At 42.9% G+C, this 15,322-nt stretch overlaps 1 protein-coding gene across 3 annotated transcripts in view; it reads left to right on the top strand.

The window, feature by feature from the left end:
- Positions 1–15,322, top strand: part of KREMEN2 (kringle containing transmembrane protein 2) — a 52,229-nt gene that overhangs the window by 25,723 nt on the left and 11,184 nt on the right. For 2 of the 3 annotated variants that reach the window (XM_083376896.1, XM_083376897.1), the window contains 2 exons: positions 7,346–7,678; positions 9,796–9,924. In XM_083376896.1, coding sequence (XP_083233022.1) covers positions 7,346–7,678; positions 9,796–9,924 — 462 coding nt within the window. The remainder of the gene's footprint in view (positions 1–7,345; positions 7,679–9,795; positions 9,925–15,322) is intronic. The other variant, XM_083376898.1, reaches the window with a different exon arrangement.

Raw genomic sequence — 15,322 nt, forward strand, 5'->3', positions numbered from 1 at the left:
CTAGACAGAGGAGCAATTGATGGCCAATTCTGAGGTGACATCGTTAAAGAAGAGTAGATTTTCTTTAACGTCATCATCTCTGACCACCTCATAATCTCTGACAGCGTTCTGATTTTCACACAGATATACCTGTGACTACACGGGGGATTAAAAAGAGGCCCAAAGGGATCAAGAGGGATGAGAACATACCCATGTCCAGCTTCTCCACAGTCAGACAAAATAGTTGTGCCTTCTTTGCAATGGCTGCGGATATTTAGCCATGTTTTATCTTGTTCTGCCAGCCCCTGAATTTAACAAGTCAACTGCCTGGGAGCTTTTTGTGCACCTGGGAATCCCTGCTCCTTACGAACATTTGTAAGTTCTAGGTGGCTCTGACCGAGCATGTTGGCTGAGGAATTCTGGGAGTTGAAGTCCACCACATCTAAAAGTTGCCAAGGTTGAGAAACACTGCTCTATACACCCAGTACCCGAGTGTCTTCCTAACCTAACCTAGAGTCCAATTAACGTCTTTTCCGCCTCCCAAATCCACTGACAGCCAACTCTGGAGCCCTTCAGGCATATAGCAGTCATGCCAGTCCAGCAATTGGCATCATGGCAATGTGTTCCCACAACTGATTTGCAGTGCTGGAGCTCAATGGAGGTTTGGCTGGACTGTTTTTCGGCACATGAAAAGTTGCTTCTTCACCTGGCATTTGCTAGGATGTTTTTTTTCTTCCATTCAACCGTGTTTGATTCTCAGCGACTGCCTGGACAAGTCCCTACAGTTTTCTTGGCAAGGTTTTTCAGAAGTGATTTGCCATTGCCTTCTTCCTAGGGCTGAAAGTGACTGGTCTGACCAGCTAGTTGGAGTTGTGTTTAAGGTGAGACTAAAACTCATGGTCTCCCAGTTTCTCTCCTGATGCCTTGACCACCACGCCAATCTGGCTCTAGGATAGCCGCCCTCATATTAGCATCCTTTGTGTATTAAATCCCAGCTATCAGAGAACCTGGTTTGAGGCAGCATCTGGAAGGAGCAGCAAGAGGGGTCAGATTGACAGAAGCAGGATGGTGGTATCATATCATTATTATTTATTAAACTTATCTACTGTCCTTCTCCCGTATGACTGCCTCTTTTCTGATGGAAATTCAAGGCTCCACTGTAATATAAGTCAAGGACTGCCTGTATTTGATCTTTTTCCCTAGCCCAAACCATTCGGAGGCTGATCTAGTCCTGAATTTTCAGGACTGTTAGCATCACACTTAACTAGAGCCTGGATGTTGTTGCTCTTTTTTCGGTATCCTCCCCTTTTTCTTGTCAGACTGTTTCTCAACTTGGGGAGGAGGATTGCATCCCATGTTGACTACTTCTGCATGCCACCATCGCTATGTGTCCTCCTGGTTGAGAAACCTCCATCTAATGGATTTCACAACCTTATCAGCGAACCCAATCTTAATTCTCCTAGCAAGTTTCACCATAGCTCAAAACTACCCCGCAACATTTCTCCACCTTCTTTAAGAAGTTTCCACAGAAGGGCAGGCATCACCCAACAATATTATGCTGACTTTGAGAATTCATATATGCAGGGGGAAAAATGCATATTGTTGTGTACTGGGTTCTTTGCAGCAAGCAGGAGACAAGGCGAGAGAGTTCAGGCAGGAACATGCTTTATTGAATGCAGGAACTGAACTGTTAACCAAGGCTTCTACGCAGCTATTTATACTGCTGGCCACTAGGCGGCGGCCACTAGGTTTGAAGGAGCCTATTGCCGCCCTAGAGCCAACCAATGGTGGTCCTGGAGACTGCTTGTCTGAGGAGCCAGCGACCGTTACCCAACTCCCTGATTAAGCAATCTCAAACAGCCTTAAAAGACACGTGGTACAGTTCAAGTAAAACAAGCCCAATACATTACACATATAAAAGGAGCTTCCCCTAATACCGGTAGTTTAGGGATGTTTTTACACAATGCCCAACAACAAAAGCACACACTGTATGGAAAACATGGAGGTGGGTTTAGAAATTTGGGTCCCCCCCCCACTTTCAATTTGGGTCAGAGGCAAAGGGGAGTTTGTGGCTCCCGGAACTGCTGTAGCTCAGGGCACAGGTCAAGAATAAATGGTATTTTTTGTGCTCGCTTTTTGGTTAACTTGAGGGATTGGCTTATGATATTCTTGCCTGTCCTCAGTTTTCCAGGGAAGGCCAGCAATCTCGGGTGTCTTTCCAAATTTAATGGGGGTGGGAGGGTAGGATTGGGAAGTAGAATTGGTGCTCTGCGGAAGTTCTCTATAATTGAGATAGTTTAATCAAGCACTTGTACATCCCATCAAAGTGAGCTGCTTAACTATGCAGAGTACTATTTTATGCATATGATTCCTCAAAACAGCTGCAGTTGTGGGTTCCACCTCCCTCTTATCTCAGAGGTTGCACACAGAAATGGATGAGCTTATGAAGCATAATTGTTAAATCTGAGCCAGCTGCAAGATGTAAGTATATTGCTTGTGTAGGAAAAGATCCAACTGTTCATGTAGGTGGGTCTTAACTCTGGCCAGGTTATAACAACTCCATGGTAGTTGGATGCAATGCTTAATACTCCCTATTAATTGCCTTTAGCGTTATGATGTGGGATGTAGTACTGTAGTTGTTGACAAGCTCGATTCAGATCTAAGTTCAGCCAAGCACTTACTGCTCAGCCTCAGGCAAGTTGCTTAGGCATTCAGCTTTCACCAGCCCTCTATAATCATTAAGGCTATGCAGCAATCCAGGTTTAAAAGTCTACGCTGAATTTGTAGCATACGTGGATGTGCACATAGCGTTTGTTGTGAACACCTTTTCCTGGAATTGTGTGTGAGTGAAATTGGGTAGAAATCTAATAAATAATAATAATAAGGATATGTCAGGGTAAGAATATTGGTTATACACTAGCGGGAGGTGGGGTAAATTTAAAAATGGGGGGAACCCCTTTCTCCATTTTTATGAGAACTCAACTGGCTATCAAGAGAGGTGTAGCAGTGTAATATGGAAGGCTGGAGATCTCGTGTCTTCTCTCCTGGGATATGCATATCCTGTCCTCGCCTCTTGCTACTTATAGTGGCTGGGCAATTCTCACTGCTTTCCAAGCAACACCTAATGGATAACTTCACAGAAAGGGACGTGGTGGCTCAGTGGGTTAGGACGCTGAGCTTGTCAATCACAAGGTTGGCAGTTTGGCGGGTCAAATCCCGAGGGCCGTGTAACAGAGTGAGCGCCTGTTACTCGTCCCAGCTTCTGCCAACCTAGCAGTTCGAAAGCACGTAAAAAATGCAAGTAGAAAAATAGGGACCACTACAGTGGGAAGGTTAACAGTGTTCCGTGTGCCTTTGACATCTAGTCATGTCGGCCACATGACCACGGAGACGTCCTCGGACAAGCGCTGGCTCTTCGGCTTTGAAACGGAGATGAGCACCGGCCCCTAGAGTCGGAAACGACTAGCCCGCATGCGGGGGGAACCTTTACCTTTACCTTTTAGCAGTAATATGGAAGGCTGGAGATCTCAAGTCTTCTCTCCTGGGATACACATATCCTGTCCTCGCCTCTTGCTACTTATAGTGGTTGGGCAATTCTCACTGCTTTCCAAGCAATACCTAATGGATAACTTCACAGTCCTATTATGTGTCTGAAAGGGGATTCTCATCACCTATTTTATCTTGCTGCAATGGCAATCAGGGGAAAAAAATAAATTCCATAATGCAACTTGCTGGCCATAAGGGGAAGAGAGAGTGACCTTGAGGGATAGGAGGAAAAGCTGCTACCAAGGCCACAGCCAGATAAAAGAAGTCTCAGTCCAGAGCACAAATGTAGTGTGAATAAATTTCTCAGACAAACCTCTCCCTAATTCTCAAGAAGATAAAAGGAGGGAGGAGATGTATTCAGAGTTGCAAGTTTCTGTTACTGTAACCTTACAATAAAGGTGTGCCTTAGCCTACGTGATGTGGGTTTCCTAGTCTGATCTACCTTGAAAGGATTTATTTCCTCCTTTTGAAAAATAGACCAAATTTCAATAGTGGCAAATATCTGTAGCTTGGGTGTCAAATCTAACAAATCTATCTAACAAACAGAAATTCAATGGTGAAAAAAGTAAGGTTCTACATTTAGGCAGGAAAAACCAAATGCACAGGCATAGTATAGGTGGTACCTTGCTCAATAGTAGTTACTGTGAGAGGGATCTAGGAGTCCTAGTGGACAATCACTTAAATATGAGCCAGCAGTGTGCTGCAGCTGCCAAAAAAGCCAACGCAGTGCTAGGCTGCATTAACAGAGGGATAGAATCAAGATCATGTGAAGTACTAATACCACTTTACAATGCCTTGGTAAGGCCACACCTGGAATACTGCATCCAGTTTTGGTGACCACGATGTAAAAAAGATGTAGAGACTCTAGAAAGAGTACAGAGAAGAGCAACAAAGATGATTGGGGGACTGGAGGCTAAAACATATAGGGAACAGTTGCTGGAATTGGGTATGTGTAGTTTAATGAACCGAAGGGTGAGGGGAGACATGATAGCAGTGTTCCAATATCTCAGAGGCTGCCACACTGATGACTTACACCTGACCCATCACAAGACCCATCCCAGACCCTCACTGACACACCCACACCTGAAGCCCTGCTGAAGTTGTTACCTAGCCTGGTAATGAAATGTTCAGAAACCCACCCACAAGCTCAGAGAACGAACCTTCACCCTCAATAGACCAATTTCACAAGAGATAAAACAATAAAAGTTTACTGACAAGAAGTCAAGATACGATAATAAGTAGTTCTTGTTTTAAAACATTCGTTCAACCATTCAGAATTATGATGGTGCTGAATGAGGAGGACCAGCTCGCAATTACAATGTCACAGCACTTCAGTCACATGATTGCTATTTGTGACCTTCACTGTCAACCTCCGATGAGCAAAGTCAATGGGGAAGCCAGCAGGTCTCAAATGCTGATTATGTGACCATAGGGCATTGTAACCTTTGCAAGATTCATCAAACAGCAGCAACTGGGACTGACCGACTCATCTAATAACAGCAACTGGGACTGCCAGAGATGTTGTCATAAGTTAGTGTGGTCATATGATGTTGCACTATACAGCTGTGTCACTTAGCAATAGTTTCCAATTCCAATTACTGTTGGTAAGTGAGGATTAACTGTCTACAAACAAACCTCTATTTACTAAAAAAAAAGAGACTATTTCTTCAATCAAAAAAGAAAAAATTGCTGAGTAAAGTTCTGTGCTCTCCAGTAGATCAAGCAGAAAGGGCCAAGAGGCTAGTTCACTTTTTCTCCAGAAGCTCAAGGTCCAGAAGAAGATTCCATTGAACCTCCATTTGTTGTTGTTCTTGTTAGCTGCGAAGTTGTGTCCGACCCATTGCGACCCTATGGACAATGTTCCTCCAGGCTTTCCTGTCCTCTACCATCTTCTGGAGTCCATTTAAGCTCACGCCTACTGCCTCAGTGACTCCATCCAGCCATCTCATTCTCTGTCATCCCCTTCTTCTATTGCCCTCAATCTTTCCCAGCATTAGGCTCTTCTCCAGTGAGTCCTTCCTTCTCATTAGGTGGCCAAAGTATCTGAGTTTTAGCTTCAGGATCTGGCCTTCTAAAGAGCAGTCAGGGTTGATCTCCTCTAGGACTGACCGGTTTGATTGCCTTGCAGTCCAAGGGACTTGCAGGAGTCTTCTCCAGCACCACAGTTCAAAGGCCTCAATTCTTTGGCGCTCAGCCTTTTTTATGGTCCAACTTTCACTGCCATACATTGCAACTGGGAAGATTGCAACTGGGAAGACCATAGCCTTGACTATACGCACTTTTGTTGACAGGATGATATCTCTGCTTTTTAGTGTGCTGTCTAGATTTACCATGGCTTTCCTCCCAAGCAGCAAGCGTCTTTTAATTTCTTGGCTACAGTCCCCATCTGCAGTGATCTTGGAGCCCAGGCAAATAAAATCTGTCACTACCTCCATTTCTTCCACATCTATTTGCCAGGAATTAACCAAAGATTGTGTGAAAGAGAGTCACCTGTGAGTTTTTATGGAAGATGGTAGAATCAACTTTGGGTCTTCCTGCTTCTAATCTAATTAGACATTTTGGGTTGCTCAAAATCCTTTAATATTAATTAGTTTAAGAGATATTGTCTGAAATGACAAATTATGTTAAATCGTTATGTGGATTTCTCTCTAAACGTATTTGGAAGGTCAGAAAGTGTTTATGGTTCGATGCAGACTCACTTAAGAAACTAATGTTGAATTATCCAAGTTTGAAAATGAAGAAGACGACGATCTTCTTTTTGAATGTCTGGGCCAAACAAAGGATAAACTCCTTAAGTCAGTGGAATTTTAGTAGTTGTTTTAAATATTCTGAGAGATTGTGTTCTGAATATGATTTACCCATAACATCTGTTTGGCAAGTATGTATCTTTGAAACATGTACTGACAAAATAGCACAAGCCAGACGTTTTTAGCAGGCTTAGAAGTATCTGGAGTCTTGAGATGCTTAAGAGATGCAGCACTTAAAGTGATCCAAACAATTCAATTTTATATGGGATTTAAAAAAAATAAAAGGAAGACTAACTTTAATTACATATCTGTACTGTGGAATGAAGAATTGAAATATCCAATTTTGGAAAAATCAAAGGGTGCACCTTTTTTTAAAAAAAACCTGTAAACATACTTATTATTTTGAAGAACTTAAGAAATTCAGTAGAATGCATTATATTTTATATCTACTGGACTTCTCAGGTAAAGTTTTAAAAAGATTGGACATTAGATTTTTTTTGTACTGGCATTATAAATATTTTTTAACATCATTCTGGAAAGAAATAGAATGTAAATGAGATATTATATTCCTAAAACAGGGAATTTGGTCTTTTACGAAGAGGTTTGGCTATATACCCTAAATCTTGGTAAAGGGGATGATCTTATATAATTTGAATAAAGCGTATCTTCCTGATATTAAGGAATATCTGTTATCTATTTTTGAAATCTTTTTATTCCAAAAATAAGAAACTGAAGCAATATGTCTCTATATGGTCTAGATTTAATGATAAAACTTGAGGACTGAAATAATCTCATACCAATATGAAATGGATATTACATGCATTTTGGATCTATTTAAATTAACTCTTTTTATTTTCTGTGCAGTTACATTTAGTTTATTTTCATCATTAAACAACAAAACGGAGTTTTTGTAATTGAATAGCCATTATGTTGACCTTGTGCTTCTTTGTATTTCAGCATGTGATCATTTTTTTAAATTTAAAAATATCTAAATTTCGTAACCTCGGTTCATCAGAGGCTTTTCCTTTAATATCGATTGCAGTTCTGTTCTGATTTTTCCCTTCCCATTCCAGTCTCCATGGGGGCCTGTCAGGGGAACTTCAGTGATCTCTCTGGAGTGATCTACTCTCCGCAATTCCCAGATGACTATGAGGCCAACAGCAACTGCAGCTGGATCCTTTACCCTGCAGGTTGTGATTCTATAGAGCTCAGCTTCCGGATCTTTGACGTGCGTGATCCAAACGACCGCCTGGAGGTCCGGGATGGACACAGCAATCTCTTACTGGCCCAGTTTGATGGGCGCCGAAGGCCAGGCGCACCTCTGCTGTTCCCCACGGACTGTCTTTCCCTCTTCTTCCAGTCAGACCAGTTCCTGCAAGCCCAAGGCTTTGCCGTCTTGTATCGAGGTAAGCACTGAACTTTGGCTTCCCGGATGATGCTGTCACCTGACTAAAATGTTATAGGAAAGTTATATGACGATGTTCCATAGGAGTGCTTTCTCGTTCCCCCTCCCCTTCTTTCTCCCAAGCGGCCCTGCTTACAGAGGGGGACAGGGGAGACCATCTTAGCAAGATGAATGAAGTCAACTTTTGGGGCAATGTAACCACAGATGCCTTTGACCTGCAAGGCGGTGGATAAACACTTGTACTGGTGACATCTTACCCTTGCACCCTGAGCTCTAATTAGTAGATCCTAGATCCACATGTGTTAGGAGTACAGATGGTTCCGTCTTGGAACATCTTTCAGGATTCCTGGAGAAACTCCATAAATTTATTACCCAAACATTGCTATCTGGCCATACTCCTTGAATATGAAAAAAGGCTTCTTCCCATATCAATCAATCAATCAATCAATCAGTCAGTCAGTCAATCAATCAATCAATCAATCAATCAATCAATCAATAATAGAGCTGGAAGGGACTTTGGAGGTCTTCTATCCAACCCACTGCTCAAGAAGGAGACCCTGCCCAATCTCTTCTTAAAAGCCTCCAGTGATGAAGCACCCACAACTTTTGAAGGCAAGCTGTTCCTCTGGTTAATTGTTCTCACTGTTAGGATGTTTCTCCTTAATTCCAGGTTGCTTCTCTCCTTGATTAGTTTCCATCCATTGTTTCTTGTCTTGCTTTCTGGTGCTTTAGAAAATAAGTTGACCCACTCTTCTTTGTGGCAGCCTCTCAAATACTGGAATACTGCTATCATGTCACCCTAGTCCACAGGTCTGCAACCCGCGGCTCCGGAGCCGCATGCGGCTCTTTCAGCCGTCTCCTGCGGCTCCCGGTCCTCTGCCATGTGCAGTCCAAAAAAAAAAAGTGGGACTAAAAAAGTTCAACCAATCAATTCAAATATGCAGGGTAGGTGCATATCTCGCCTTGGCTCCACTCTTCAGTCAAACCCTGTTCTGCGCATGCGCGCATGTACGTGCATGTGCACATATTTTTTGCGGCCCCCAGTTTTTCCTTTTGTGAGGGAACCGGTTCCGAGTGGCTCTTTCACTGTTTCAGGTTGCTGACCCCTGCCCTAGTCCTTCTTTTCTTTAAACTAGCCCCTACCCAGTTCCTGCAACTGTTCTTCATGTGTTTTAGTCTCCAGGCCTTTAATCATCCTGGAGGCTGTTCTCTGCACTTTTTTCAAACTCTCGACATCTTTTTTGTAAGGTTCCAAAATTTTTTAATTACATTTCTTTTTTACATTTAATTATTTTTTTTTGTAATATCCCCCAAGGGTTAATTGTAGGTCAATCTCTCTCGACATCTCTTCAAATCTTTCTGTAGTCCCAGATCGGTAATCTGTCTGTGACACCAGGGTTCTTTTTAACAGAGATGGCCAGAGCTGATTTTGCAAGCCTGGGGGCCACAATTGTCTCAGGCTTTCACAAGGTACGGTTCGGTCTTTGAAATGATTGATTGGATCAGTACGTTTTGTTCTGGTAGTGTTAAGATGTAACTGTACATATTCACATTTATAGAGTCACTAATTTCAAAGGGGAGGAGAAGCTAAATTGATATATTTTGCATTGAGAAGAAAAGGTCAGATGGACATTTTGCTGTTGAGCTTCTCAAAATTTTAAAGACACCTTGACCTGGCTCCTTTTGCAATGAAGTTTTTGCTTGTTTGGCTGATTTAAATTCTTGTATTTTATCTAACCTTTCTCTAAAGCAATGCTCCACAACTTCCACTAATTGAAATCTCTGTATGGGGAAGACTCTAAGGGTTCAAAGGAGATGCTAATGAGATGCATTTGTTGCATTTATTGTATCTGTGCAACTTGCCCTTACTACAGCTCTCATCATGGCTACGCGCACACACGCACACAGACAGACAGGCTAAACTTCAATAATAAATTAATGTTCTCACTAGGCCAGGATTACATTCAGAATCACTGTACTATGTTCATGTCAAATCAATGTAGGAAAACTGGTGAGGTTGGTGTTACTGTTTAACATATCAGGAAAGCCTGAGATTTTGATGAGAAGTTAAGCTGAAAATCCACTGTAAAATCCTTCATGATTCTGATTTCCTTCCAGGCCTGAAAGCTTCCTCGGTCAACTTGCGGACCCTTCCAGGTGATGGATCCCGTCTGGCCCCTACCTCTTCTGATTGGTTGAACTCAACCTGGACCTACAGTGGCAATGACTCTGCCATTGGGGTAGGAGGTAAAGGATCAAACTGCGGGGGAGGGGGCATATTATCCTATGAAGCTGTTATATGTTATAGCAGGGATCTTCAGACTTGGCCCTTTTATGACTTGTGGACTTCAACTCCCAGAATTCCTCAGCCAGGCACGCTGGCTGAGGAATTCTGGGAGTTGAAGTCCACAAGTCATAAAAGGGCCAAGTCTGAAGACCCCTGCAATAGGGTGTCTGTGGAATTCTGGGAGTTGAACTCCACAAGTCATAAAAGGGCCAAGTTTGAAGACCCTTGTGTTATAGCTTGACTGGCTTTAGGCAAAACAGATTCTTTGACACTGTAGTTTTGCACTGGACCAAGGAGGCCTTGGAGCCGTTCTGGTTATGCCTACCAAGGAAACCAGGGTGCCATTAAATTTATAATATTTCAAAGAGTGCAATTCGAAGTTAGAGAATACATTTGCAAGATGAAATGTACTTAATTCTTTTTCCTATCTATTTCTTCTGAATCTAGGGTGAGCCAACTGTATGTACCACTGGTTGGTATGCATCCTCAGACTCATTGTTTTTAGGAGAATCCCCAAATCACAGAGCTTAAAATTTCCCCCTGCCTGATTTTGCTCCCAAAATATGCATAATAGATGAGGCATACGAAGGTTTAATCCACTTTTTTTTTTGCATTTTTAAAGCCTTCCAGACTTGGAAAAGGGATTTCAATCCCATCTTTGGTAATGGTATATAGGTGTGGTTATATATACCTCCCCTATCCTTCAGGAGCAGAAAGAAATTTTAAGGGTCATCCAGAGCTAAAAATGTTGCCTATCCATCTTCTTCCTGTCATAATTTTATTTTTATTCAAAAGCAAGATAAAATACATTTTTTTTAAAAAAAAATCTAAAAAGGACAAAAAAATACAATAAAGTTATTTAAAAAGCGCACAAAAAAGAATAGAAAACCCCCCCGCAACACATGTATACATATTAACCCCCCCCCTTTACTGAATACTGATTAATACATCCTATCCATCTTCTAAATCAGTGTTGTTCAATCTCAGCAACTTGAGGATTTGTGGACTTCAATGTCCAGAATTCCCCAGACAACAGCACTGGCTGGAGAATTCTGGGAGTTGAAGTCTATAATTTTCAGGTTGCTGAGACTGAGAAATACTGTTCTAAGCAGAGCAGTCTTTCAGCATTTTTCCCCACAGTGATGAAGTTTGAATAACAGAATTATCAGACCTGGAAGGGACCTTGGGGGTCTTCTAGTGCAACACCCCCAGCTCAGGCAGGAAACCCTATATCATTTCAGACAAATGGCTGTCTAATCTCTTTTTAAAAACTTCCAGTGTTGGAGCATTCACAACTGATTAATTGTTCTAACTGCCAGGAAGTTCCTCCTTAGTTCTAGGTTGCTTCTCTCCTTGACTAGTTTCCATCCATTGCTTCTTGTCCTGCTTTCAGGCGCTTTTGGAGAATAGCTTGACTCCTTCTTCTTTGTGGCAAGCCCTGAGACATTGGAACACTGCTATCACGTCATCCGCAGTCCTTCATTAAACTAGGCATACCTAATTCCAGCAACTGTTCTGGGTATATCCATTTGGATATTTTCAAGGGTAATAATTTGGAATGGAGATGGATGGAAAGCAGATCTAGCAGCCCCCCCCCCATTTATTCTTTGCAGAATTTCTCTTTCCCATAAATAGTTCCTGGCTTAAAGAAACAGAAACACACTGGGGTGCACTAAAGCATATTCCAAAAGTATCTAAAACATATTTTTCAAATGGATAAGAGGAACATTTGAGGAATGGGATCTTTTCACATTTCTGTGCAAACTGTTCCTCCTTCTGCCGATTATGAATTGAAGCCATTCCCTCATCGCCACACATTTGGAATGTGCATTTTTCGAAATGAGTTCACTTAGGTAGTCCTCAACTTAGGACCGGTTGCTTAGCAACTGTTTGAAGTTACAATAGATACCAGAGGGGAGGGCTACTTATGACCCAGATTCAAAGTTCTGACAATTGCCCTCCCCATGGTCATGTGACCCGACTTTGTGTGGTCAGCAACCAGGCTGCATTTATGGTGTTTGCAGCGTCCCATGATTGTACAACTGTGATTTACAATAGTTTTGCCAAACCCCAGCATTTACCTTTGATTTTTGGCCAAACTGTACCTATGCTGAACTATTGGTTCACTAAATGAACCCCGGTGCTTGCTCAATGACTACAGCAAAAAAAAAAAGGTCATAAAATCGGGTCAGTTTTGTGACAGATCCTTTTTATGACCGTCACGACTTATGACTGTGATAGGTAGCTTCCTTACGGTCATAAGTCAACGACTGCCTGTAAAGGAATATTTAAAAGGAAATACGTAATTGTGTATTTAAATATCTTTGTTGTTGTTGTTGTTAGCTGCAAAGTCGTGTCCGACCCATCGCGACCCCATGGACAATGTTCCTCCAGGCCTTCCTGTCGTCTACCATCTTCTGGAGTCCATTTAAGCTCATGCCTACTGCTTCAGTGACTCCATCCAGCCACCTCATTCTCTGTCATCCCCTTCTTCTATTGCCCTCAATCTTTCCCAGCATTAGGTTCTTCTCCAGTGAGTCCTTCCTTCTCATTAGGTGGCCAAAGTATTTGAGTTTTAGCTTCAGGATCTGGCCTTCTAAAGAGCAGTCAGGGTTGATCTCCTCTAGGACTGACCGGTTTGATGGCCTTGCAGTCCAAGGGACTCGCAGGAGTCTTCTCCAGCACCAGAGTTCAAAGGCTTCAATTCTTTGGCGCTCAGCCTTTCTTATGGTCCAACTTTCACTGCCATACATTGCAACTGGGAAGACCATAGCCTTGACTATACGCACTTTTGTTGACAGGGTGATGTCTCTGCTTTTTAGTGTGCTGTCTAGATTTGCCATGGCTTTCCTCCCCAGGAGCAAGCGTCTTTTAATTTCTTGGCTACAGTCCCCATCTTCAGTGATCTTGGAGCCCAGGAAAATAAAATCTGTCACTACCTCCATTTCTTCCCCATCTATTTGCCAGGAATTGAGAGGGCCAGATGCCATGATCTTGGTTTTCTTAATGTTAAGTTTCAACCCAAGTTTTGCACTCTCCTTCTTCACTCGCAACAAGAGGCTCTTTAGTTCTTCTTCACTTTCTGCCATTAGAGTGGTTTCATCTGCATATCTTACGTTGCTGATATTTCTTCCGGCAATCTTAATTCCAAATATCTAGCGCTCTGTAAAATGAGATGCAGGATAAACAAACAAAAAAAGGATGTAGTCATTGTAAACAGGTTAATATAGTATTATGGAGAAGAAACAGGTTGATGTGCAACTCAGCTTTTCCTAATGTGGCCTCTCTCCAGATGTGCTAGCACAGCAACTCTCATAATTCCGAGACCGTCTGGTCAACTTGTGGAAGGATGAACCTGGGGCACCACAGTCTTGCAATGGACCACCACAACAGTTAGTTTCTCATCCTTGGCAACTTGAAAATGTGTGGACTTCAACACCCAGAACTCCCCAGCCCCAGTTCTGGGAGCTGAATTCTACACAACTTCAAGTTGCGAAGATTCAGAAAGATTGTACTAGACGTTATCGCTTCCTTTTATTCTGATTTTTCTTTTCTTTTATTTCTATTCTGCCTTTATTTATTTTTACATATAGCTCAGGGCGGCAAACATATTCAACACACCTTCCTCCTTTCCCCCCCCAACAACAACCTTGTGAGGTGGGTTGGGGTGAGAGAGAGTGACACGCCCAAAGTTACCCAACTGGCTTTCATGGCTAAAGGGAAAGTCACGATTTCCCACTTTCTAGCCTTGTGCTTTAACCACTGGACCAAACTGGCTCTCTTTGTACTTTATATACATACCGTATATATACTTTATATACATATTATGTACTTTATGTCAGTCTCTTTGTATTCCAAATTGGGCGAATGAACACATCCGGGATCCTAGCAGACAACCCCTTATTTAGGACAAGACTTTGACTCTAATGAATGGGAAAAATAACAAAAGCAAGATAAATCAGAACTCTGTGCAAAGAAACCAGGGTACGGTGATGCACGCAGAATGCAAAGCTAGCAATATGGTAGATATATGCTTATTTGGCACATCTTTTTCTGCTGCCCTTATGGGAATGGGAAGAATGGCTTGGAAAACTCCCTTTTCGGCTTCTGTTCAGCCTCTGCCTTAGCTGACTTCAGCTTTACTAAGTGTCGCTCTGCCAGTTTCATATCTGTCTGTTGAGCCAGAGGGACTAAGAAGAGCACACCAAGCCGAAGCCAAAATTTCTCAGCGTGGCATAAACTTCCATGACGCAGTCAAAGAAGAATGGAATGCATGCTGTCAATAGAAGGGGCTGGCTAGGTTGCTTGTTGGCTTCTGTTCATGCAAACCTGTGTGTATGTGTGTATTATACATACCATACACAGAAGTATACAGGGTCACCCAGCGGTGGGATTCATCCGGTTCGCACCAGTTCGGCAGAACCGGTAGCTGATTTTTTGTTGCCCAGGCCCAGAATGGACTTCCAGAAGTGGCATTCACAGAGAACCGGCTGTTCACATATTTGAATCCCACCACTGGGATCACCCTAAGGTTCATGGCAAGTATCTCCACTTCTGAGGTGTGTACCATGTTCTTAAGAACACTGACTTCTTGCTCATCAGGCTGTCTGGAATTTTATATACCGTAATTAGTTACCATCTCCTAGCCTTCTGTCTCCTCCAGAGCAATGAGGTTGCTTTGCTGCTCTGCATTACCCACCCCATCTGGAAGACGTTGGTATTATTCAGTATATTAAATATGGCACCACCTAGTGGCAGAGGCTTTGCAATTACAGATAGGCTGATGGGGGTTTTAAAGCCGTCCCAGTTAGGCCAAATTGAACCTGGCTTGAGCTGTGTGATCGCTTCTTAATTTTTGTTAGGTAAAGGTAAAGGTTCCCCTGCACATGTGTGCTAGTCGTTTCCAACTCTAGGGGCCGGTGCTCGTCTCTGTTTCAAAGCCGAAGAGCCAGCGCTTCTCCAAGGACGTCTCCGTGGTCATGTGGCCGGCATGACTAGATGCCAAAGGCGCACGAAATGCTGTTACCTTCCCACCGTAGTGGTCCCTATTTTTCTACTTGCCTTTTTATGTGCTTTCGAACTGCTAGGTTGGCAGAAGCTGGGACGAGTAACAGGCACTCACTCTGTTACGCGGCACTCGGGATTCGACCCGCCAAACTGCCCACCATCTGATCGACAAGCTCAGCGTCCTAACCCACTGAGCCACCGCGTCCCTTAATTTTTGTTAGTGGCAGGCAATTAGGGCCCTGGAATTCCAACACCTTTGGAGGGCACCAGGTTGAAGAAGGCTGTGCTGTTTAGCAGGCTGTTTGATTAATGGTTCCTCATTTGTTGAACACCCATTGATTTCTTCTGTTC

The sequence above is a fragment of the Vipera ursinii genome (assembly GCF_947247035.1).
Source record: "Vipera ursinii genome assembly, chromosome: Z".
In the NCBI taxonomy this organism is placed as follows: domain Eukaryota; kingdom Metazoa; phylum Chordata; class Lepidosauria; order Squamata; family Viperidae; genus Vipera; species Vipera ursinii.